Source organism: Caretta caretta, chromosome 1, assembly GCF_965140235.1.
Source record: "Caretta caretta isolate rCarCar2 chromosome 1, rCarCar1.hap1, whole genome shotgun sequence".
Taxonomy (NCBI): domain Eukaryota; kingdom Metazoa; phylum Chordata; order Testudines; family Cheloniidae; genus Caretta; species Caretta caretta.
In genome coordinates, this window is record NC_134206.1 from 330,903,399 (window position 1) to 330,930,180 (window position 26,782).

Consider the following 26,782-nt stretch of genomic DNA (forward strand, 5'->3'; position numbering starts at 1 on the left):
CAGCCATTGCTATTAGGTCTTCTTATATTGGGTCAGGTCCAAAATCCCTTGAAGTCAATGAGAATCTTTCTATTGACTTCAGCATGCTTTGGATCAGGCCCCAGGTGTCAATCCTATGATATGAGCCACGCTCAGGGATCACTGCACTTGTGAGAATCCCCACAATTGGCAGGATGAGGACTTAAGAAATCAGGCCTTGACACCATACGCTGCAATAGTTGCTGAAGCGCTTTTATGGTCAATCATGTCAATGATTTGTGTGAAAGTAACAAAGTTCTCATATACAAATTAGGGCTGTCGATTAGTCATGGTTAACTCATGTGATTAACTCCAAAAAATTAATTGTGATTAAAAAATGTAATTGCGATTAATCACAGTTTTAATCGCACTGTTAAACAATGGAATACCAATTAAAATGTATTAAATATTTTGGTTGTTTTTCTACATTTGCATATATATTGTATTCTGTGTTGTAATTGAAATCAAAGTGTATATGATTTTTTATTACAAATATCTGCACTGTAAAAATGATAAACAAAAGAAATAGTATTTTTCAATTCACCTGATATTAGTACTGTAGTGCAATCTCTTTGCACGTGAAAGTGCAATTTACAAATGAAGATTTCTTTTGTTACATAACTGCACTCAAAAACAAAACAATGTAAAACTTCAGAGCCTACAAGTCCACTCAGACCTACTTTTTGTTCAGCCAATCGCTAAGACAAACAAGTTTGTTTACATTTTCAGGAGATAATGCTGCCCTCTTCTTATTTGCAATGTCACCAGAAAGTGAGAACAGGCATTTGCATGGCACTTTTGTAACTGGCATTGCAAGGTATTTATGTGCCAGACATACTAAACATTCGTATGCCTTTTCATGCTTCAGGCACCATTCCAGGGGACATGCTTCCATGCTGATGATGCTCATTAAAAAAAGAATGCATTAATTAAATTTGTGACTGAACTCCTTGGGGGAGAATTGTATGTCCCCTGCTCTGTTTTACCCGCATTCTGCCATATATTTCATGTTATAGCAGTCTCAGATGATGATCCAGCACATGTTGTTCATATAAAGAACACTTTCACTGCAGATTTCATAAAACACAAAGAAGGTACCAATGTGAGATTTCTAAAGATAGCTTCAGCACTCGACCCAAGGTTTAAGAATCTGAAGTGCCTTCCAAAATCTGAGAGGGACGAGGTGTGGAGCATGCTTTCAGATGTCTTAAAAGAGCAACACTCCGATGCAGAAACTACAGAACCCAAACCACAAAAAACAAAATCAACCTTCTGCTGGTGGCATCTGACTCAGATAATGAAAATGAACATGTGTCGGTCAGTACTGCTTTGGATGGCTATTGAGCAGAACCTATCATCAGAATGGTTGCATGCACCCTGTAATGAAGGCATGAAGGGACATACGAATTTTTAGCGCATCTGGCACGTAAATATTTTGCGACACCGGCTACAACACTGCCATGAGAACACCTTTTCTCACTTTCAGGTGACATTGTAAACAAGAAGCAGGCAGCATTATCTCCTGCAAATGTAAACAATCTTGTTTGTCTGAGCGATTGGCTGAACAAGAAGTAGGACTGAGTGGACTTGCAGGCTCGAAAATTTTATACTGTTTTATTTTTGCATGCAGTTTTTTGTACATAAGTCTACATCTGTAAGTTCAACTTTCATGAAAATGAGACTGCACTACAGTACGTGAATTAGGTGAATTGAAAATTACCATTTCTTTTGTTTTTTACAGTGCAAATACTTGTAATCAAAAATAAAGTGAGACTGTACACTTTGTATTCTGTGTTGCAATTGAAATCAATATATTTGAAAATGTAGAAAACATCCAAAAATATTTAAATAAATGGTATTCTATTATTGTTAACAGTGCAATTAATTGCACAATTAATCACAATTAATTTTTTAATCACCTGACAGCCCTAATACAAATATCTATAATGGATGGTAACGGGGTGTGTGATAGCTCTGCAGTGCTACTTTCTATTCAAAAGGAGCAACGAGCTGGAGCGATCTTGTGACGCACCACAAACTTTTCCCAAAGCCTCCACTTCGTTCAGACAGACAGCAAATGGTCAATAGCCCTCGCGTTGAAGGACAATGTACACACTGAGGGCTGGACACAAAAAAGTTAGGTGTGATGCTTAGCATCATAATGCCTAACATTTAGGTGCCTAGAAAATCACTGCAATTCACAAAGCCTGAATGCTAAGCACCACACCTCTCACATATATAGGTGCCTACATCCATACTGTAGGGAAGTGCCTGTTTTTGCTTGTGAATCTCAGCTGTGAACCCTCTCCTGGAGTTAGATGCCTATGCCGTTTTAGCGAGAAAAGGAGGAAATGGTGTTGCCTATCTTATAGCTTTTAGCAAGTTATTACTTGGGATGTGAGAGTCCCAGGTTTAATTCCCCTGTCTATGCCAGAGGGTGAGGAGGACTTTAACAGGGGATCTCCAAACTCTCAATAAAGTGGTCTAATCACTGAACTATGGTATGAGATACTGGATTCAATCTCCCTGCTCCAACCGGTCTTTAATTTCCACAGTAGAACAGCTTCAACAGGAGAGTTTGAGCGAATGAACCATAGTTCAGTGGTTCGAGTACTCTCCCAAGAGGTGGGACACCTCCTTTCTCTCCCTGGGGCAAAGAGGGGGAATTAAACTTGGGTGTCCCATCCCACGGGAGTGCTCTAATCAGTGGACTAAAAGTTATAAGGTTGGCACCACCATCTGCTCCTCCAGCTTGATTCTGAATGGGAGTTGATTTGGTAGGCAGCTTCTGAGCATACCTGCTGGATCAGGCCCTGGGCGTGACTTAAGTGGCTGAATGCCTACTTACTCCTGGTTCATCAACCACTCTGGAGTTTTGGGAAGAGATAGACATCTGGACACCTAGAATGAGGCAGCAGTGTGCATGCCCAGAGGCAAAACCAGAGGCAGCTAGGGAACTTTAACCCTGAAATCTAATGTGCTCAGTGAGTTTAGGCACCCAGAAGGTTCAGTGGCATTTGGTGCATCACAGTGGTTCTGAAAGTAGGACTTAGGCATCTAACTTCTTTTGTGCATCCAGCCCTTACAGCCCTTGTGGCTCTACTTAACCTATATATTTACATGACTAGCCATAACAGCTTCAAAATAGCTTATCATATCAACTCACTAAATGTCTCTGACAAGTGTCCATGTGCACAAAAATTGTTAAATTAATGAGAAGGTTGTTCCACAAGTGGACACAGGCAGAAGAATTTTAAGCTAGGAACTATACTCTTGCCTTTCCTTGTCTTGTGTCTAAGTTTATTGTGGAGGCATCTTACAGGCAGTACTGCAGTAGTAAGAAACAAGGGGATCAGTTTTAAAATCTCAGCTTTAACTTTGAATGGCACTGGTGTGAATGGGTTTGTCACAACCTGAATACTAGCTTTTTGTATTGATGTCAATTTATTATGTGCTCCTGACTGTAGGTATTGAGAACATGACTGCCAGCTTGTGAGTAATACAGTTCTGGCACAAACACTGAGACTTAAACTATACAATAAATAAATAAAAGAAAATAAAGAAAATCACATTGCTGACATTTTTAAAAAAAGATCACTAAAAACAAACATTTGGTATTTTCATGCTGGCTTTTTTTTTTTATTATGATGAAAAAGGGATTATTGTGGGAGTCAGATACTATGATGGGCATCAGTACAAAAACTGCTGACATATTTATTTTCTAAAGTCCCCTCTCTGAGCATACAGATTTAACTAGTTAAGGTCCAGACCTTTAGGGTTAGGCCGAAAATATTTATGTAGGAATCTTGCAGCCTCTCACAGGGCTCTAACATGTCATTTTGGAAGCTCTTTGACTAATTAGCAGTTTTGTGTGCCAATCACACCTGGCAAAAGTCATGTATCTTGGCAATCTACATTAGCCATTAGCTACTATTATTTTGCCATTAGTGTAGAGCCAATAGTGTTCCTGAAACACTGACAAATTTGCTTTAACAGTAGGATTTTGTTCCATCCAGGAGAACACTACTGGACAGCCTATTTTCCCATCAAGCAATACAAAGCTTCTAAAAGTAAACAAACGACTAAGGGGAGGTGAAACATGGGTACATGAGGTCCTTTTAAAAGCTATTTTGGTATATATCCCTTGGTGTCTGGCCCTGTAAGATTCAGGCCTTGAGTATCTTTTTCTCTGTCGGTTATTGTGGTATATGCCAAATTTTGCCATTTTTCCTGATGGAGATAGTGAAATTTCTCAGTGGCTCAAATTCACAAAGGAAAAATGGCTTTACTGAGAACAGAACAACACTCATGCCCTAAGACAGGAATCGGCAACCTTTGGCTCGTGGCTCATCAGGGAAATCTGCTGGTGGGCCGAGATGGTTTGTTTATCTGCAATGTCCACAGGTTCGGCCGATCACAGCTCCCACTGGCCGCGGTTCATCATTCCAGACCAATGGAGGCTGTGGGAGGCGGCGGCCAGCACATCCCTTGGCCCGTGCCACTTCCTGCAGCCGCCATTGGCTTGGAACGGTGAACCGCGGCCAGTGGGAGCTGTGATGGGTCGAACCTGCAGACGCAGCAGGTAAACAAACCGTCCCGGCTCGCCAGCAGATTTCCCTGACTGGCCGCATGCCAAAGGTTGCCGATCCCTGCCCTAAGATGAACTGTACCCTGATGATAAGTATTAATTCATTATAGAATATTTTTTCTCTCAGTGGGCTAGATTGGCACCTTTCATTCCACCTGAAGTAATGTGCTTATCCACTTTTCCTGCTAAAAATAAACATTTGTTTGGACTTTCTCAGTCAAGGTGTATACTAAGAGAGAGAGAGAAAAGGAAGAGATCAAGAATCAGGAATTTACAAATTACTATTATGAATTGTGGTTAAAGTGAAAATGCAATATCTTCATATCAGAGTTTCCAATGCTTTTGAAAAGTATGAAAAGTTTTAAGAACAATTATGGACCTGGTAATCTCCAGCATTGGTAGTATTTTTAATTTGCACAATTTTGATTTATAAGTATGCAAAGGAAGTAAATGAAGGCTGCATGATAGAAAATAAGAAAGCTTAATAATTAAATCTGTATCCTAATGGAGAATTATGCTACGTTTCTATCCAAAGGGAATTTTGTAGCCAACCTGTAAGCCTTCGAGGGTATGCAAAAAAGAACATAAATCTCTATTTCTGGAAACAGTTAGGTACACAAGACAAGGTACTTATGTGCATAAGTGTTTGCAGGATATAGGCCTTAGAGAGGGCTTTAACAGCAATGGCAAAACAACCTTCACTGTACCAGCAGCACGTTTATTTAACAGTATGCGATTTCAGGAAATGGAATGAATTCTTTTTAAATTAATGTACTGTTGATATTTCAAAAGAATGAAGGTGATTCAAACATCCACAAAGTTATTATTTTAAAACATTTTTTTTAACAGACAGACAGAAGATGTGTATGGATAAAATAAACTTGTGGTCTGCATAACCCATCCTTTCTGCTCTTTAGCATGTGAATCTTCTGGCATCAGATATAGTGGAATGTTTTTATGGTACTAGCATTACGTGAATGAATACTAAGAACACCAAAGAGCATATAAAACATTGTTATATGAACACACAAGCTGGCTGAGGAAAAGGGAAGACTTCACTCTGGTCCAAATAACACTCCACATTAGGGAGAGCTTTAGTGCTTATCATTCTTTAACCATGTCTAATTGAATACCAAAATTAAAAAAAGCTGTACTATATAGAATGGTCATTGAGAACTCATGATTGGCTAAAACCCAGAGCAATGATTAAAGGAAGCACAGTTACTTAAACATAAAATGGAGGACAGTTATTTTACAAAACAAGGAAGGCTGAAGAATACTTGCCAGAGGAATCCACTCGAAAACCAGTCCTGGGCGGCACTTGCTCTGAATAGGAAAATGGGGAATTAAAGATGAAATACTTTTCTCCAGACATTTAAAGATGTAGTGCCACTTTCTCTGTCATGATCTGAATTCTTAAAGTGCAGTTGCTACCCTTTGTTAGATATGTTTCCTCCTACTTTTTAGTAGGCTGATGTAGTTTAGCTGGATATAAATATTTATGTACCATCCAGTTCATTTCTTTGTAAAGTGTAACTGACAGTAAACTGGTAGCATCCCTTCAATGGAAGTGGCACTTGCCTTACACAGATGTTAATAGAAAAGGAGGACTTGTGGCACCTTAGAGACTAACAAATTTATTTGAGCATAAGCTACAGCTCACTTCATCGGACGCAAACTCCCTTTCTTTTTGGGGATACAGACTAACATGGCTGCTACTCTGAAACTGATGTTAATGTAATTGATGTAAATGTTAGTGGAAATGGCTATGTTTATTCATCAGCAAGCAACAGTAAAAGAGAAAGTTAAATGGCTGAAGTTAAAGGACTTAACCCTGCATTCACTGAAGTCAATTGCAAATCCCCTATTATCATCAATGGGAGCAGGTGTTTGCAAAAGAGATTTGTATAACAACCAACAACAGGTGAACCTGGAGCAAACAGAAAGCTGAATTCACGTGCACAGCTCTTTTGCTTGTCACAAACTATTTTAACTGTGAACTCATTCCTTACAATCTCAGCTGAGCCCTGCAAGTGAATTGCAACCAGTTCTCATTCACTGGCCAACAACGGCTGGGTAAATCAGATTCTTTTATATTCAATCTACCTTTTCTATAAAAGCATAGTTTGTATTTGATGATATAAGTGAAGTACCTTCTATCATACCAGTATCTGTAGGAAAACCATTAAATGGAGAAGCATATGTTACTTTCCTGAGTTAAAAGCATCTCAGCATGGAAATATCCGAGACCTCACACAAAGGATGAACTGGCTTTCTAGGAGCAGCTCCAGTCTATTGAGTATAATTAAAAATCTCTCACGGGAAAATACAATATGATAATGTTCACTTGAAAGTTGCTGATCAATATTACCGATACTCATTTAGAAAGCATTTCCACATGACTGGCGGCATAGTATTAACTAGCACCCACTGAATGTGTTGAGAGATCAAGGCACAGCTGAGTGACACACAAAAGAAATATGTATGTTGATGAAAGAAAGATTACTCTGGAGTGTTGTTTAGTTCATGTAATGATTATTACTGAAACAAAAAGAGTAAGAATTTTTAAGGAAACACATGCCTACAATTTAAAAAGCTAGCTATTTAATATTCGTACTTTACATCTGAATTTTATACTGTATTTCTTTTAGGTTGGGATTTTCAAGACTATCTAAGTGACCTACGAGCATCACTCCCGTTGATTTTCAATGGGATTCATGCTCCTAAGTCACTTAGAGCTGGAATGACCAGACAGCAAATGTGAAAAATCAGGATGGGGGTGGGGGGTAATAGGAGCCTATATAAGAAAAGACCCCAAAATCAGGACTATCCCTATAAAATTGGGACATCTGGTCACCCTACCTAGCACTAGATTCACAAGAGGAACATTGGTGCCTAACTGCCACCGAAGGTCTTTAAGTCTAACATTTAGATGACACCGGCACTCACAAATCCCCCACACAGCTGTCACCTAATCCTGTAGGTGCCTAAAGTTTCTAGGTGCCTAAGTTTCTGCCAATGGACATCTGCCAATGGACATTCTGCCAATGGACAGCCATGTAAGCCTAGACATTCAGTGCCTAGCTCACACCTGAGCCTTGGTGGGATCCACAAATTAGATGTTTGCTCACCTGTTTCACCTCTCGAGCCTGACGTAGTAAGCCTGGTCTGAGGCTGTCTTTGAGCATGCCTATAGGATCGGGTCCCACACAAAAGAGAGACTGAGGAGGTGCTGCCACTTCCACTCACATACCCCAGTGGTTAGAGCACTTACCCAGGTTGTAGGAGCTGCAGGCTCTAGTTCCTACTCTGTTTGCTTCAGAGAAGGGACTTGAACCTTTCTTCCCTTTCCCAAGTGAATGCCCTAACTCCTTTTTTGTTTGCAGTGTTGTGGTAGCCATGTTGGCCCCAGGATATTAGAGATATAAGGTGGGTGAGATAAAATCTTTTATTGAACCTGTTGGTGAAGGAGACAAGCTTTCAAGCTAAACAGACCTGAAGAAGCTCAAAAGCTTGTCTCTTTTATCAACCGAAGTTGCTCCATTAAATGATATTACCTTTATATAAGTCCTTTTTGTGAACATAGTCCTAAGGTCCCTTTGAAAATCCCACCATCAATGCACAATGAAACCTGTCTTAATATACAAGCAGCTGATGAAAAATCTCAGCTACGAAAGCAGAGTTATCAACCACTGAAATGACTGTCAAAACTTGTTCTTAGTGGAGGTGGTCTTCTAATGAATTCAGAGCTCAGGACTGGGAGCAGGTGCATTTGAAACTAATGCTACTCCACTGCACCCTCAGAGAAATGCTCTCTTCTATTTATTGCTTTTCTAGATTTTAATGGTATTTTTAAAAGAAACAGCTATTTTAATGCATGGAAAGCAATTTCGTCTTGATAGCCCCAATAATATTTTATGCTTGGATGTACCTAAGTTTTTCTGTTGATCATACATCTAGAATTACTCTCTCAAATGGTTCTAAGATTGGATCATTTTGCATTGCTCATTTGTGCTTCTCAATTATCTTACTACCATTCTATACTGGCCTCAAGCAGCATTCTGAATAAAGCACTTAATTGTAACAAATTAGGCAGGAATTCACTTAGATAGGTTAACAGGGCCATGAATCTTAGTAAGGTCTCCTTGTTTTGAGGTCTTTCCATTTGTACAAGAGCCACCTCCTACTTTGGGTCCAGTTGAACATGTTTCTGCTGTAGTTTGTGTCCTTCAGAGCTAGTCTCTTTCAGTCTCATCTGGCATTTGTTCCCGATCAATGAAGGTTCTTTTCTCTGGCTCTCTGTGGAACACTTCACAATCTCACATTGCACTATTCATTTTTGCCCCAAATCAGCAGTGCATTATTTTCAACTCATTCAGATCCTCACAGATTTGGAATACAGTGCTTTGCTACTTCTCAGGTGCTGAAGCAATCCTAAAGGGAAGTTGCTTAAATATATGCCTACCAAAAAGAGAAGTGTAAGATGCAGACCTTTGCACCTCTCTGACCACATGAAAGAGTAATGTCCCTTTAGGAGGACTCTCCTCCCTGCACTAACCAATTCCTTACACACAATAGAGGATTTGTAATCATGTTACTGCCTCTTTGAAAAGAAAAGTGCTACCATTAGGACATGTGGTCAGCTTGGAGCGTGGGCTCACACAGTCTGCAAAGTGCCAGCAACCAGCAGAGAGTATCTAATGAGGGAAGATCTTTAAGGACAGCAACCTGAAGAATTAATTTAAAAGGAACTCCCCTTTCATCAGCAGCCCCCATCCCGCATTATTGGTTGCAGAGATATAAATTGCTCTTTTCAAACTCACATAGCTCTGTGCTTAAACAGCCTAAGAAAACCTGAAGAACAGCAGATTCTAAGTGAAGGGGAAGATATGGTCTGAAGATCTTGCCCTTTTCTCCCCTCTATTTTCCCTCTCCCCTTCTCCAAATAATAAAATCTGTCAAAAATCACAGAAGAAAAAATGGTAATTTAGAAATATGCTAACTGATATAGTAATCTGACTGATGAGGCTGTCTGCTCCCGACATGTGTCCCTGCACTACAAGATTACTAGATGGGTTTGGAATTGTCCTCACCCAATCAGATTGTATGTTGATCATGTGCACATCAGCACTATAAAATTCCTTATGTATTTTACTGAAAACAGTTGCTGGAAATGTTAAATTTCACCAAAATATTCAGAGACCCTGGGCCATTCTGAACACTAACAAGCTGTGAAACGTCCTTTTATAAAAAGCAAGACATTTGTAGATATAGGAGAATAATCTATTCATATGGCAGCTTTTAACCTTCCCTCTACTTACCATTACATTCTGTTTGGTCTCCTTCCACCCTATCTTGGACTTCTCACACTACGACTTATACCTCTGTCTAGCAGGAAGTAAGGAAGCAGAGGAATTATTGGTAAAGGCCAGTATAAAGAGACCAAACTGCCCCCTTCCACCACAGTCAAAAGACTTCCAGAGTACAGACACAGGTAACAACAAATGTGGGATCTTTTTCACTGCATTCTACAGTGTAAGAAAAGAAAACCTGCTGTCATAAATATAAAAGGAAGGGTAAACCCCTTTGAAATCCTTCCTGGCCAGGGGAAAGCTCCTCTCACCTGTAAAGGGTTAAGAAGATAAAGGTAACCTCGCTGGCACCTGACCAAAATGACCAATGAGGAGACAAGATACTTTCAAAAGCTGGGAGGAGGGAGAGAAACAAAGGGTCTGTGTGTCTGTCTGTATGCTGCTTTTGCCAGGGACAGAACAGGAATGGAGTCTTAGAACTTTTAGTAAGTAATCTAGCTAGGTATGTGTTAGATTATGATTTCTTTAAATGGCTGAGAAAAGAATTGTGCTGAATAGAATAACTATTTCTGTCTGTGTATCTTTTTTGTAACTTAAGGTTTTGCCTAGAGGGGTTCTCTATGTTTTTGAATCTAATTACCCTGTAAGTTATCTACCATCCTGATTTTACAGGGGGGATTTCTTTATTTCTATTTACTTCTATTTTTATTAAAAGTCTTCTTGTAAGAAACTGAATGCTTTTTCATTGTTCTCAGATCCAAGGGTTTGGGTCTGTGGTCACCTATGCAAATTGCTGAGGCTTTTTATCCAACATTTCCCAGGAAAGGGGGGGTGCAAGTGTTGGGAGGATTGTTCATTGTTCTTAAGATCCAAGGGTCTGGGTCTGTAGTCACCTAGGCAAATTGGTGAGGCTTTTTACCAAACCTTGTCCAGGAAGTGGGGTGCAAGGTTTTGGGAAGTATTTTGGGGGGAAAGACGCGTCCAAACAGCTCTTCCCCAGTAACCAGTATTAGTTTGGTGGTGGTAGCGGCCAGTCCAAGGACAACGGGTGGAATATTTTGTACCTTGGGGAAGTTTTGACCTAAGCTGGTAAAGATAAGCTTAGGAGGTTTTTCATGCAGGTCCCCACATCTGTACCCTAGAGTTCAGAGTGGGGGAGGAACCTTGACACCTGCAAACGAACGAGAGGGAAGTTGGATGGGGCATGAGGAAGACCATAAACACTTTACTGATAAGGTCATTTTCCCTTATCATGTGTCTTTCCTTTCCCCTTCCTACACTGTATTCATGGCATTAAGCTAATGTAGCAATACGAAGGAAGACACATAATCTTAATAATAAGCCATGAGACCTCAGGAGGAGGGCTTCTTTATTTTTTGAGCTTTAAACACTTTTCTTTTTGTGGCTCCCAATGCATACACCTCAGTAAATATATAATAGTAGAAAAAATGACAAGAAGAATGCTCAAGCTGAGACAATGATTATTACAGCAATTACTTAAAAGACATCCTGGTGTCTTCATCTTCCAAATAATAAGAGAGTTCAAGATAAATGAATGAAAAAGTTGGATGAAAAGTTAGCCATTCTCTTGTGTCTGTTTGGTCTTTTTTTCTCTTTCGGCAGATTCTGAAATGGTACCCAAATGGTTTAATAACAGGTTAAATGAGACCACCTTACAGTTTGTCACTTTTGCCATAGCCAGAAAATCCCATACTTTTGTGATCCATTTGTTCACAGATGGAGAATCTGATGTTGCCGATCTGCTGTAAGGTCTTATTTTTAACCACCGTAATGTGAAGTGAGATTTCCACAAATGTCTGAAAATTCAGAGGCGGGGAATAGAGCAGCCATAATATATATATTCCTTATGACAAACTCCAGCTCACATGAACATGTCTAGAGTACATAACCAATACTCACTCTCTTTTAATGGCAAGGCTTTGGTATGTTTGAACGGCATTAATGCACATTATTTCAAATGTACAATATTAATATAGATCTTTAAAATGACCTGTTGCACTCAGACATCTAGCTGAATGTCTTAACAGAAAGTGGAGGAGAGAGATCCATTCTTAGCCAATTGCTCCACCTGCTTTAAAGTTCTACCTTATACATGCACAAACAGTAAGAGCTAAGCAATTTGGTACTGCCTAAATGCCCAAGAGGGGATTTTATGATTGGAGGTATCTAAAACAGGAAAAAAACAAGAATGGCTGAAAACAGCAGGTTCACATGGAAATTCAAGTATACTTGGAGATAAAACATCTAATTTAAACAGTTGTATCTAGAGGAGGGGGAACATAACTGAAGGCTGCATCCTTCCAGGCAAAGTGCACATAGCCTGAAGGGACACCAGCTGAAGATTGAATCTTTTAGCGGCTCAAGGGAAAACACAATCAGCCTTGTTGAACTTAAATCCAAAATCATTTTGAAAAAAGGGTTAGTCTGCTCCTGTCTCTGCAAAGACTGGAGAGATTGTATATAGTCCACTATGCAAAAACATTTGAAAGCAACACAGAAATCTCATGAAGCTATTCATCGGGTCACGACAGCAGAGAGAAAAGAACTTATGTCTATAGTAAGTCTACCAGGCAAGTGAAAACAGGTTTGGGAACATGCAAGGAAGGGTCTTTCGGGGCTACGGGGCACAGGAAAAACGCCCATTGACAAGACCACCTTGAAAAAGTCAGTTCCTGCACCCAAAGGCAAGACAGAGAACACTAGAGACAGTATGCTTTCTTCAGGCCTGCTTATTATTGAGAAGATTTCAGGGCTTGATAATTTCCCTGATGTATGTTGTAACTCTGTTCATAGGGGTCTCTGAAGCAGAAGCATTGACTAAGTAGTCCATGTGAAGAAATTGCTTTCTGCAGCGAAAAAGAAAACGGGGAAGCTGTGAGTGAGAGGATCAAGAAGAATTAGAGATTTAGTAATATGGTGATTGGTGCTGTATAAATATGATTATAGAGACATACGCCCTGATGGATTCTTATGACAACTTCCAAAGTTTAGAGATGTGAAGGCAAGGAGGCTTTGATCATGATGGGGCAGCAGAGGAGGAAGAGAGAAGGCACTGCTGTTGGTTTGAGATAGGCCATGCAGAAGTGAAGGAAGAAGAATGACTGTGCCCCCAAATACCTTTGGGCCAGAGTGCGATGGGCTAACAATAGTGATAGCTCCAAAGAGAAGGTAGTTGTACCAATATTAGTAAAGTAAGAACACAGATAAAATCTCCCTCTGTTATGAACAGACTGAGACAGGGAGTCAATAGAAAGAGTATGTTAGTGTCAGAATCCCACACCCAAGATGAATGGAAACCTTCACAATGTTTGGAAGGGAAGAACAGCTGGAAGTTCTACTGTAATGAAGTGCTTGCTCCTCTGAAAAGATCCATAACAGGTGCCCTCTGCCGCATACAGTGGTAGGAGCTCAGGGGCTATTTTGTCCAGTGGGGAAGTATGGAGTGATGGGACAAAGCCATCATTACCCTGGAGGCCAGTTTATGGGCCAATCAGTACCTTCAGAGAAACTAAGAAAAACACCATAGTTTAATTGAACTCTTTTCTCATGTATTGACCAAGGGGAGGGCTCCAGAACAAAGGTTGAAGATGCCAGGATCAATCTGACAAGGAGAAATTCTAATAGAAATTAACCTATCCACAAGGGACTTATGGAATTTTGTGAGGAGTAGCAGGATTCTATCTCCCATCTCTGTGGTTTCTCTCACAACCTGCTAGGTGGAGGAAGTGCAGGGTGCTGGAATGGAGCTAGTCAGGCTCAAATGCTCATTTCTGATGCTTCTAATGGGCCCTTTGTGTGGAATTAGCACTGTGGGGAAGCAGGTTTCAATGTGAGAACACGAACATGGGGAAGGGCTGACTACAGGCGGCCTGGCATCAGAGACCTGAGACAAAGACAGTGAAGGAAGCAATTGTCTGGATGCTCTCTGCCCATTTATGGACTTAAAGCAGAGCTAATTTTTATTTGTCTTAAATTTTTTTTCGTGTGGACAGGAGCTAAAAAAGGAAAGTGTGAGAGACAAACAAATAAAAGTTAAAGGAGAAAGAGAGAGAGAGATAATCTTCAACTTCTAGGACAAAGAAAGTCAATCAGACTGAAGTGGAAGCAGACAATCTGGTCCCTCTACACTGGCCCATGCCTCCTTGCTTCCTGGTGGATGGAGACATAACAGTGTAAGGGTATTGCACTGGCTAAGTTTGTCATGTCCAACTCTGCCGGTTGGTCCAAATACTGCAGAGGAACCTATTACTGCGACCAGTTAAATGTAACTCCTTTAGCACAGGTGGGCGAGACCTATGCCTTCTTGTTGAAGGGTCAGGATTTTACACTGCTGATCATCAGTGCTGAAGGTTGATACATACGTTATCCACTGTAGGTTTGGGGAAGAGGAGATATTTGGCAATTGCTCAAAAGGGGCATTCTAGCAGCTGTGGCATGCCAGAGTGCAGGGGTTGTGAAAGGTCTGGCTATATACTTGCACTTGGATTTTCCTACATTAGGGGAATTCTAAGCCAAATTTAAATTTGCTATTTGCTGCCAGAGCGGTGAGAAACAGAATTGGTGGGGCTGAATATCTCTGTATATTTTATGCTTTTCATTTAAAAGCAGATTATCTGTAGACTATTAGGTTCATTTTGGTTGTTTTGAATTGAAGTTTGCAAGATATATGTCAGAGAGACAAGCTGTTGGTGAAAGAGACATGCTTTAGAGTTTACACAGAACTCTTCTTCAGGTCAGATATGTTAATTAGAAATAAAATAAAAATATAAGGGGTGGAATCCTGACCCTACTGAGGTCAATAGCAAAACTCCCATTGATTTCATTGGAGCCAGGAACACAATAACATACTTCCCATTGACACCACTGGGACTTACTTCTATCCTGTGGGGAAAGAATAGCACCACCTTGGACCCAGATCTGGGCATACTAGGATCCTTCCCTCTCCCTCATAGTCTCATCACCTCAACTTCATTCCACACCATCCCCTCCTTCCCCTCTTCTCCCCTGCTCTGTCCTCCTCATCCTCCCTTCTCTTCCCTTTTCTTTCCATTCATCTGATACCCTCCTGATTACCCCGCCCCCCACACACAATTGTGGCGCTAACCTGATGTTTGCTGCCATCACATTGTTCACTCTGCTGGTGTTTCTACCCCTTCACCCAGCTTGTGTCTGTCTTGTCTATTTAGAGTGCAAGCTCTTTGTGGGCAGGGACTATCTACTGTCCTGTGTTTGTACAGTGCCTTGCACAATGGAGCCGTGGTGCATGACTGAGACTCCTAGACACTATAGTGATAATAAAATAGCAATAATAATAATATTTAATATGTATATAGCCATAGCACCTGATTCACATTGTGCTGAGAACTGAATAAACACATAGTAAGAAATTAATACTAACAAATATATTTTACATCAAGAGCTCCACCCCTGCTCCGCCTTAAAGTCAAGGGAAGGTATTCCAATGGGTGTAATGGGACTAGGATCACACCCCAGTGCCCTTTCCAAACTTATTCAGAAGAATCTGTTTGCCTAATGTTTCATGCATGCAATTCCCATTAGACTTATATCCACATCAAAAGGAGAAAATAACCTATGACCTATTGCTTCAGTGATTAAATTTAAATGATATTCATTATATTGTTAAATTACCATTTGTAAATGCATTCTATTTCCTGGTCTGCTATTGTAGGAGAAAATGTATTTGTGCAACTTTTTGTACAGTGTGAATTGTTTGAGAGAAAGGGATTGCTGCATCTTTAACCGCCATTAGTGGTAAAACTGACACTTCATATTAACATAAATCCTTTGGGAACTACTTTACAATTTGGCAATCAAAATTACTTTTCATCCAGATACCGGAGTGTTGATATTCTCATAATCCTATCTGAAAATGCTTTTGGTTATATTGTCAGCTCACATAACCAACAAAAATGTTTTGTAATGATGAGTAACTCTCTCTGAAAAAATGCACAGTACAGGAATGATTTAATATGTGTCTCTTAAATTGGCCTCTCCATTTAATATTTCTCTCTGATTCCAAAGGGGTTAATTCTATTTTGTATCCACAAAATATCAGAATTTTTCTATATCCTAGATTGGTGTGGCAAAGGATGTGGAACAAAATTGTATGGTACAGGGGAGATATTTCACTGTAACTTAGTCACTTTAACTATATTTTAGAGAATAGTTTGATAACAGTAAGTAATACTTTACACTTATACAGAATCTTCATGATTTATCTCAAAGCACTTTACAAAGGTTGTAAAGCATTCTCACTATTACAGAAGGAGCGACTGATGAACAAAGAGGCTAAATGACTTGCCAAACAGCACTTAGTAGTAGATCTGAAACTAGGACCCAGATCTCCTGACTCGTAGCCTCATGTTCAGTCCACTAGACCATAGTTGCCTCATGAAGAAAGGACGTCTAAGAATGATTTCAAAAATAAACAATAACGTATTTGAAAACTTTTGTTTAAAGTATTATAATGTATGTGACATCCTCAACAGAGATGATGAAACCATGAAAAATAAAATTAAAAAATTTTGGTTGAAAAAGTGACGGGAGGGGGGAAATGTGTGGAAATTTTCTTTCAATTTTTCATCAAATGTTTAAACTTGTGTAGATTTCTAACTAGCTCTACTTGATAATGGCTCAATTGTGATGTCCTCAGGCAGACAATTCATTGACTTCTGATTGCTACAGACTGTAGGACTGGCCCTAAGGTGAAAATGTGCTGAATCTACAAACTTATTAAAAACTGAATTTTATCTGCGCTATAAAAGCATCATATTTACGGAGTATAGTGAGGCAGAGTGGCCTCCCTCCAGACTGGAGAGCGATGGACCACTACACTCCCCTTGGTGGGCTGAGCCGAACCGCCCTGCCCCCCTCGCCAGAAGTACCAGGGCAAGGCAGGAAGTATAAAGGGAGGGCTCTGCAGCTCAGTTGGGCAGGAGCCAGCAGAGGAGACGGACACCTCTGTCTTGTGGCAGCACCCAGGAGCAGAACCTGCCCTCTGCTGCGCCCTGCCCCCAGAGGAAACAGACCCAGACGAGGAGTTGCCGGGACTACAGTCGGCTGTATACCCCCAGGAGCCCGAGGACCTGTGGAGGACAGAGGTACGAAATCCTGGGGACATAGGAAGTAGCCCGGGGCAGCCAATGACTAGCCTTCTACAGGGCTGACTACTTCTAGATGGCCGCGTTGTGGCTGTATCCCTGTCGACCCAGTGGCAGACCCCTCTGCCACTGTTAGGGCCCTGGGCTGTGGTGGAATAGGGCGGGCCCGCATCCCACTGCCACCCCAACCCCAGGGTGGCCAACTCCCCACCTTAGGCCAGGAGGTCTGTGCTCCATGAATACCCCTGCCAGCATCCTAGACTGGGTGCTCAACCCGGAGACTGTGTGGGTGCTCACTCCTACCTGAACCCCAGGAATGTGTGCGCTTGCTGGCTGCTTGAGCCCCAAGCTGAGGCTAAAGCCTGCTCCCTGCTCAGCCCCACCCAAAGACGTAGAGCTTATTGACTTGGTGTATTTGCTGGCTGCCTGGGCTGGGAGCCGTTAACTGGTGTCAGACCCAGCTGAGAGGCTGTGGGCTAAAGACTACACTGGGCACTGCTCCGCCCACAGGTAGGGACAGGAGCCCCAGACTATCATGTTGAGTTTGTCTCTGTTAGATGGGCCCAGAAACATAGACTGTGTATGGTTCAGCCCCGCCGGTGCGGCCCGAGCCTGAAGGCTACCGCCCCTGACTACGAGACAGAGTGGCCTCCCTCCAGACTGGAGAGCAAGAGACCACTACAAGGAGCCTAACCATTGTCTTTATTAATGGAACTTTCAAGGTGACATATTTTCCATCAGTATAATGCTGTCTGGCAAATCTTCCCCATTGCTGATATTTTAAATCAAACCCAAACTGAACACCTGTAGTGATACTTTAGAAGAAAGAAAGGGTGGGATTTGCCTTAAAATAAAAGTGCTTGAATTAAGTGCAATCCCCAATCCTAGAAAAAGTTTCATAAACCTGTAGGTGAAAACGCTTTGATTTCCTTATTTTATTAAAGGTAATAATGCATTACATGAATACATGTACTATGTACATGTTAAAATGGATTCACAAGTTGTAGTGGACTTAGTTTTTTGTTCTTTTCCAAATTTGTCAAAATTTTTGACAGCATAAGATTACAGCATTGTGATGGGGTATACCAGACCCTCTGAGGCCACCTGCTGGAAGTAGCATGGCCCTACTACACCCCATCCCAAAAAAGGGTAATAGAGAAGTTGTCTAGGGAGGCTGAGTAGGACACAGCCAATCAAGGCCCAGCAGCTTAGTATAAGAAGACCTGCAGGGCCAGAGGCAGTTCAGTTTCTTGCTGGAGCTCTAGGAGTGTGGCTGGTGTGCGGATGGCTGACAGAGCTACAGAACCCGGAACAGGGCAGCATTGCCAGAAGCCTGGGGGGAGCAAGAAGGAGCCCTGAGCTGGTTGCTGGGACTCCATTAGGACAAGGCCCTGAGATAAGAGTGAAAATGGTGCGGGGCTGTGGGGAAGTGGCCCAGGGAATTAGAGAAGCCATGTGACACAGTTAAAGGGACACAGCCAATGGCTGCGATCTATAGGGTCCCTGGGCTGGGACCCAGAGTAGTGGGTCCCCTACACCGCCCCCATTAGCCACTGGGGGTAAGTAGCCTTGACACTGAGGCACCCCAGAGGGGGAACTGAACTATAGTGGCCCAGGGCTGTAGCCAGGAAGCCCCAAGAAGGTGAAGTAATTGTCTCCAGGGAGGGAGCCCTGCATCACTGCTTTATCCCAGAGCAGGGACAATCTGAGAGAGAGCATGCAGGTGTGTGCACTTGGCCAAGGGGGCGCTCATGAGAAGTCAGTGCACTCCATTACAAGCACACACTTATAGATGATGGATTTTTAATAACTGACAAGTACATTACTGCTACCTTGATCAGAAGAAAAAGCCACATGAGAGATTTAGAAAGCAGGCATTTTTGGCCTGCCAGTAAAAGCCAGAACTGTAGCTGTCCACATTTCACTTCTAATAAGAGCTTATCGCTAGTTGATCACATTCTTTCTACTGGCATTTCTGTGTCACCTCAGCAGCCTTGGCACCACACTAATGACAGGACTCATTTATGTATCCTAACCACTGGAAAGAAACATTTCACTATAACCGTTTCGTTAAAGTACAATGGAATTTCTGTTGTAAATCGTTTATACCACAAGGAACATTATGCCATATAGAGTCCTGACAACTTTTCACATCAGAGTTTGATTGATGTGTTACTGCAGGGGATGCTGGGCAAACTGTACCTCATAAACTGTATATTTACAACAATCAGTATTCAACAAAAGTAACTGAGGGAGGATAGGGAGAATTTCCATAACATTTCAGCCTGGGATTGAGTGCGGAAACAGTGAAATATGAAGGTGCTAAAGAAAAGTGTATACTGTAGAACATGTCTAAGCTGGCCACAACATTCACTGATCTTTGTTATTTCAAATTTTATATTTTCTCCTAATTTTCATATCTTTTTGTTCTAGTGAGAAAATAATTAGACATGTTACATTCAGGAGATTGGCTGGCATTTAACTCCTGACAAGGGAAAAATGTTGGCTCTCTGGTGGATACAATAATAACGGCTGCATGGCAGACAGTTATAATTTCCTTCCACCATCTGGTTGCGCCTGAGCCATATATTTAACGTCCATTATTATCAATGGGATGTACATGGTATGATAAGGTTCTTTACACTGAAGTAGGGAGAGAGAGAACGTCTTCAAAGCAACTAAACCTTACAGGTTAAAATTGTACTCATGTTAAAAAACAATCTGTAGGGCTCCTGTTTAATGTGAGCAAATCTCCTAGACACTACTGCAACAAAGTAATAATTTCATCTGTGGGTGCAAGCTCCACACAGGCAATTGTTACAGCAGTATGCTAGGAAGTATGCCCCTTATTCCTCTTCCCCTCACATTGTCAGACATTTTGGACGATATTAAAGGCTTCTGTTTTTCTGTGGATATTGTGACCTCTTTCTAAATCTCCTCCTCTTGACTTTTCTTTGGCTGTGTGGAGCTGTTTCCAAGAGATTTTGATGCTTTTGGTGGCTACAGCAATGAACATGCTATTTTAAACAGAATTACATCAAATGAAGCCCACCATTGTTTGCAGTAGTGGATCATTTGCCATGTTTATCATTGCCTAATCTCTGTTGCTAAACTTGCTGTTATATAAAATGCGCACACAGCGCATGCACAGTTGTAGTCTGGACATGTGCTGAATAATGTTTCTAGTTTAAAATTCTAGTTTAAAATTCAGATACAAATACAAAATAAAATGAATTCCCTGTTTCACACATCCCATCAATGTGGTAAAATCCATATAAATTCAGGTAGGTATGTCATATGCCTAGGCTAGAAAAATATTCTGCTAGGTAAGAAAGGGGTAAGTAAAGTACTGTTATACTCTATAGAGAAGTTAAGTGAGGTGCATGAGTTAAGTAGTCTGGTGGCAGAGCCAGAAATGGAACCAAGGAGGCCTGATTCATGAGACTTTGCCCTAACCAGTGGATACGCTCCCTCCTCAGCTATCAGAGTAAGAAATGGTCCCAAATATCTTGTCACCATAGGAGAGTGTCTATAAAGTGCTTTGAGATCTTCAGATGAAAGGGGCTACATAAATACAAAGTAGTACTAGTATTATATTAAGCTGAGCTGACCTAATAAATACAGATTAATTGTGAATATGAAAAAAATATTGAATATGATCTCTTTCTTCCCAAATGATTCCACAGCAGGATTAGTTGGATTTTTTGGGGAAAAATAAAACTTTTTTCCCTCATGTCATGTCATGAGATTGAGGAAATAAGCCTATTTTGGGATGAGTGCTTTTTCTATAAATGTAATTAAAATTTTCTTTTAAACTTTAAGTGTAAGCATGATGAAGAGTATCAAACTGACACAACCATCTGCTATGAGGCTTGGTGTGTGTTATTTTGAAACCCTTTCCCCACCCCTGCAAACTCCACTTTAGCTGACAATCCTTTGACTGGTTAACAGGTTCCCTGCACTTTGTTTCTCACATTGCCAGTTTGTTGATCTACGGGTATGAGTCACGTTTGGGTATGAGAGGTCCTGGATTCAAATCCCAGATAACCCTTTGCAGGGGCCTGAGTTGGTTCTATACCTTTAAATTAAAAGTGAGCATGGCTTAGTTGGCTAAATGTACCTGTCTAGCAGGGTTTACATTCAGCCAGAGATGTCCGGATCAGAGATCTGGTAAATATTTTCAAACACGCGGGAGTCCTGGCGCTTCCCCTGGGGCAGAAGCCCCGAGCCCTTGTGCCTCTTGCAGGGCTGAAGCCCTGAGCCTCAGGGCTCCATGAAGTACACTGTGAGACTTTAAGCTGTGCTGCCTAGTAACTATGAGATCCTAGGCACATATTTCAGCAGGGCCTGGAGTTGGGTTTCTATGGATTATTAATTGGATGTTTTTCTAAAAGATCTGCTCTAGGAATTATTCTAGAAGTTCTATGGGCTGTGTTATACAGGAGGTCAGCCTAGATGACCACAGTGGTCCTGCCTGGCCTTGGAATCTATGAATCTATTACATAATACATTAATAAGGGGGGAAGAATAATCTGCTTGACGAATTCAAGGTGCTAAAGAGCTGAGTCCATGACATCCATAGAACTAAAATGGCAGGAAGAATGGAGACACTGCTGGGCTCAGAAGAATGATTTAAAGTTGTGGAGGTAAGACTGTGGGAGAAAGAAATTTTCCATTATTAGGATTGGGGAATATGCACATGCTTTCAGCTCTCAAGCATTAAATAAAAAAATGTGAAGGATGACATAAGCCAAGAAGAATCAATTAAAACTTGGGAAAACACTGGTTTCAATGACAGGTTTCAGAGTAACAGCCGTGTTAGTCTGTATTCGCAAAAAGAAAAGGAGGACTTGTGGCACCTTAGAGACTAACCAATTTATTTGAGCATGAGCTTTCGTGAGCTACAGCTCACTTCATCGGATGCATACCGTGGAATCTTGTTCCTGGGATGCATGAAACACCGGGATGCTCCCAGCAAACTGGGAAGTACAATTATCATAGCCTTGCTCTGCTTGCCTCATCTTGGGTTCAATTTTGGTTCATGACTTCTATGTCTCTGTCTACAATTATCTATAATTTCCAATTGCCATTAGGGCAGAATTCAAGTGAAACCAAACATTTAAACAAATATGTTCAAGAAAGTCTACCCAGGATTGTTATCCCTTTCCCAGATAAGAACAACACTGGCATGACTTATGCTACTAAACACAGTAGATTAGAATCACTCGCAGAGCAGAAGGAGTAGTGAGCAATGAGAACTAGAAATCTAGTCTAAGGACTGTTACCCATGAATGTATGTGGGTCAGAAGATTTTTTTATGATGGATGAGAAAAGCTCCTTCTTGGTATAAAATCACCTATTTGGGGACAAATGCCCTACCCCGATGTTTATACTTGACTTTGTATTGTATTCATATTTGAGTCATGTTCAGGGCTGAATATGAATTGATCCTGATATTTGCCTCCACTATTATTTAGCTCCAAAAATATGGAGCTCTTCATATTGGAACCTAAGATGAAAGCAGATCTCATACTGTCCATTTATGTATTTCCTGATTTTCACTGTGTTTTTTTCAGTGTTGCCAAGTAATCAGTTTATAGTCTGCACTTTTCGCCTTTTGTCATGATGGCTTCACCCCAAGAGGCTGCTCAGGCTCTGCTGAATTGAAAGTGCAGGGCTCTGCTAAAATACTTCATTTATTATAGTAACTACACATATGGGGAGCAATTATTTGCAAAGGGCTGCTCTCTCCTTAAAATGGAACATCAAGTCAAATATATTTTGAGCAGCAATGCTGAGTTACCAAAAATACTTGGTAATGATGGGCACTCCCTTTTTACTTTCACATCTCTTTAGAGTCTTCCTATGAAGACAGCACTTTGGAGAATAACATATCGGCACTGACATTCTTTTTCTTTTCTTTTTTTTCCCACTAAAGCCCTGAGAGAGAGTTATGTTTAAAAACGGTTTGCAAACTTTGTTCAAATATGGCCCCACTAACTCTTTTCTCAAATCTCCCTGTCTTAGTCCACACTGCAATCAAACTGACCCACATTGTCAAACAGTTTTCAAATACAGTATGTATTTCTCACGAGTGTAGGTAGAAGCTCAAGTGCAATTTCAACAAGTACTCCTGCCAGGAGGTTCAATCGAGAATAACTTTTCAGAACAGTGAAAGAGATTGGATTATTAATTAATATTTATTATCAGTATTGAAGTAACAGCTACAAGATGGTAGGCTCTGTCTACATATGCACAGGAACACACAGTTCCTGCCCTAAAGAGTTTATAATCTAAAGACAAAAGTTTCAAAAACGGATGCCTAAAATTAAATTAAATTCTCAAATCCATATATGCTGGATATTTGGCACTTCTGAAATCCAGGCCAGTTATTTAGCTGCCTATATATGAACTTGGGAGCCCAACCTTAGGCACCCATTTTTGAAACTGGCCTACAAAGACAAGCAAAATACAAAGGGTGAGATTCTGTGCTGCTTCTCTTGCAATGCTGGGGAAGTGGGGACAAAAGTGGCTTCAAACTCCCAGGTTACTGATGGGTTACTAAGAATGCACAAAGTGCTACAGGCCTATATGCCAGGGCTTGCATGAGAAAGTGCACAGGATATCCAAAGATGGTCCTGTGCAAGGCCTGTACTTGAGAAATTCTTCACCGGCTGTAGAATCACAAAAAGGGCCATAGCTGGGTGAAAAATCTCACTCAAAGAGTGGAGAGGAGAAAGACACAATCAAACTATGTATAATTTTCTATACACTGAAGCAACTCACCACTCCATTACATGTTTATCAGGCCCACTGTTTGTCATTTTGTGTAATAAATACTCAACTCAACTATACCCAACTATCCGTAACCTATCCATTACTAATTGGCCAGTTTTTTGGATGTGGCACAGAAGAAGCAGATTACACAGAGGAAGAATTTGGTGGAAGAGAGAGTAGTGGCTTTATGGATCACTTCAGAAACTTGTACTGAGCATATGGAGCTATGTGGAAGAAAGTGCAATGATGGTACTGGGAGGAGCAGGGTAGGGAGCAGTCAAAGCTAACATCCTTGGCTGAGTGGAGGGGATGGTGGGTGGTGTGGTATGAGACAAGAACAGAGTATAGGGAAGGGCAGAGATGTGAAATGCCTTGAAGGGTTGAACCTGATACATTGGAAGAGGGGTAGCCAGAGAAGGCATCTGGATAAAACATACAGAATGATTGGTGAGGGAAATGATTTTGGCAGCAGCATTTTCAATGGAGTGTAGGGGTGTGATGTGGGCATAAGAAAGGCCAGAGAGGAGATGGTTTCAGTAATCAAGGGTCTATACAAGAGTTTCAGCTCTGTGGACAGAAAGATGAAGTTGGCCCTTAGAGAAGTTATTATGCAAGAGTTAGCAAGATTTGAGCACAGCCTGGGTGTGTACATCAATGAAGAGAGACTTGTCAAAGATAACTTCCAGGTCATGGGCCTGGATGATGGAAGAATGGTGACAAAGTAACACAGTGCCAAAGAACGGAGAGAGTCGGTCATTGAATTTGGGGAGGAAGGGTAAGGAATTTAGTGCAGATTATCCTTGTGTGTAATTATGATGCGCGATTGAGAAATGCACATCTTATTTCCAGATCACTGATTTTAGACGGAGACAGGGCTGCTTCAGAGTACTTTGACACAATCATTAGATAATGACATAATTTAAATTCTCTCTTTCTCTTTCTGCTCTTTCAGCTATTTATATGTAATGTTCTGAACACAGATTTCATGAGTATTTACTGAGTTATCACATTTCACTTCAAAGTGGCTTTATATCAATAGTGATTGAAACAATTCCCTTATTTTAGTGATATATAGTAGAGGTGGTTCTGAAACTAAACTAAATCAGGCACTCCCAAACTTTGTAAAAGTTTGTTCCTGAATCTGAACTTTGTTGCTTAGGACCATCTCCAATACACAGGGCCAAACTGATGGCAAGGGAGTTAACCTGGATCTATGCCAGTGTAACTTAGTGCAATATTTTGCACATAATTTATACATTAGTTTGAGAGCCTTCAAAGTGAAAGGTGCTATATACAAGCATAAGATATGACTATAAGAACAAAAAACTTGACGAATAGCATATAATATTTAAATTTTGTTCTTAATTTAAGAGCTCTTTTTTACATACAGTATACAATTTTTATCTAAAAGGCTATGGGAGCAAATATAGATGGGATAAAAACATCTTTTGCTTGATGTGGAATACATGCAATATATTCCTTAAGAACATGAAAAAAGAAAATAAGGATGAGAATCTTGGAGACAGTTTTGTTTTCCATAAGTCTTCAGGTATTACTGGTTAGTGGATTTTTAGCAGCAAGTATAGTATAATAACTAGCAGAAAGTTACTATATGTAAAACCAACCAATCAAAAGTTTTCTTCTTAAACTTCAATCTAAGGGTAAGAATAAGCAGAACAATTTAATGGTAAATTTGCATCACCTTGTCAAATAACGACAAAGAAGATACTTTGATGTATACTGTTCTTCTTTGAGGACTTACGATTCAGAACAGGGGAGGGGTAATAGCAAGAAAACAAACTTGTGTGAAAGCCAAAGCATAAATGTGTAAAATTTAGACAATTTTAGGACAAATGTATCAAGGTAGAGTTTGAATAATTTTTAATACTATGCAATAATTGGTTTCATATGTGGGTTGCTTTAAAATACAATAGATATCATTATGTAAAATATGTCAGCCTTGACACATTCATAGGAAAATGCTTAAAATTATTAAATGCTCAGCAGGGTGAACAGGGCTTTCACTTACGCCTACTTTCATAAATAGCTCTTGACTTCTCATATAGCTCATATGGGTCGGGTTTTCTTGGATCAAAGGCCTCTGTTGAATCAGGAAACGAACTCCTGTGAAGGGTGGGTGGAAAGGGAATACTCTGTGGTATAGCTGGAGCAGATAAACTGGTCTGAGGGCTGCCTTGATTCTCCCATCGCTCCATCATCTGTAATAAATATATACAGAAAATAAAAGATTAAACATCTTTTCACAAACCATAATTACTTCGAACACTCGAGAGAAAGTGGCTTCAGTTACAAGTGTGATAGGTATACATATATTTTGTAAAGTTAGAAAATCTTCTGGGTATCTTTGGGGATGAAAGGAGCTCTAAATATTATTTTAAAGTTACTTCCATTAAATTAAAAGTTCTTATTCCAAGGTTTTGGTGTGTATAGATATATCAAAATACACAACAAATGAAGAAACAGCTACAACTTAAAAAAAACCCACGTCTTTCCTAACTATTTAATGTACCCATCACATATGTACAAAGCCTTCCTTGTCTGATTGTGCCTCATTCCCACCCTGCTAGGAAATCCCAGGGAAACGGATGAGCTTTCCAGTATTCCCTGAAGGCTAATTGAGTCTGTCCAACCAAAATGGGGATGCAGTAATTTCAAAATTGGAGGATTCCACACCAGAGGCTCCTTACTACCAAATCCCTCTATTTTAAACCAGAGGCCCTTAACCCAATGACAGCTGCCTCTTTGTCACACAAAGAGAACGGTGATCTCTCAGGCAGCTGAATCCCTCACTGTTTGGGACCCCATTCTGCAACACTACTCAGGTTGAGTGACACTTACTCAGAGACCCATTTGCTTCAGTGAGGCAACTCACGTAGCTAAGTGCCACTCAGTGTGACTAAGAATTTTTGAATTAGGCCCACCAA

At 40.6% G+C, this 26,782-nt stretch overlaps 1 protein-coding gene across 20 annotated transcripts in view; it reads right to left on the minus strand.

Moving 5' to 3' along the window:
* The window catches only part of MAGI2 (membrane associated guanylate kinase, WW and PDZ domain containing 2), a 1,189,595-nt gene that overhangs the window by 99,169 nt on the left and 1,063,644 nt on the right, over positions 1 to 26,782 (minus strand). For 18 of the 20 annotated variants that reach the window (XR_007354679.2, XR_007354680.2, XR_007354681.2 and 15 more), the window contains one exon: positions 25,867 to 26,056. Coding sequence is in view for 17 of the 20 variants with exons in the window: in XM_048836471.2 (XP_048692428.1) it covers positions 25,867 to 26,056 (190 nt within the window). In the remaining 3 variants the exon portion in view is untranslated. Of the gene's footprint in view, positions 1 to 5,890; positions 5,933 to 25,866; positions 26,057 to 26,782 lie in introns of all 20 variants that reach the window. The other 2 variants (XM_048836484.2, XM_075124507.1) reach the window with 2 other exon arrangements.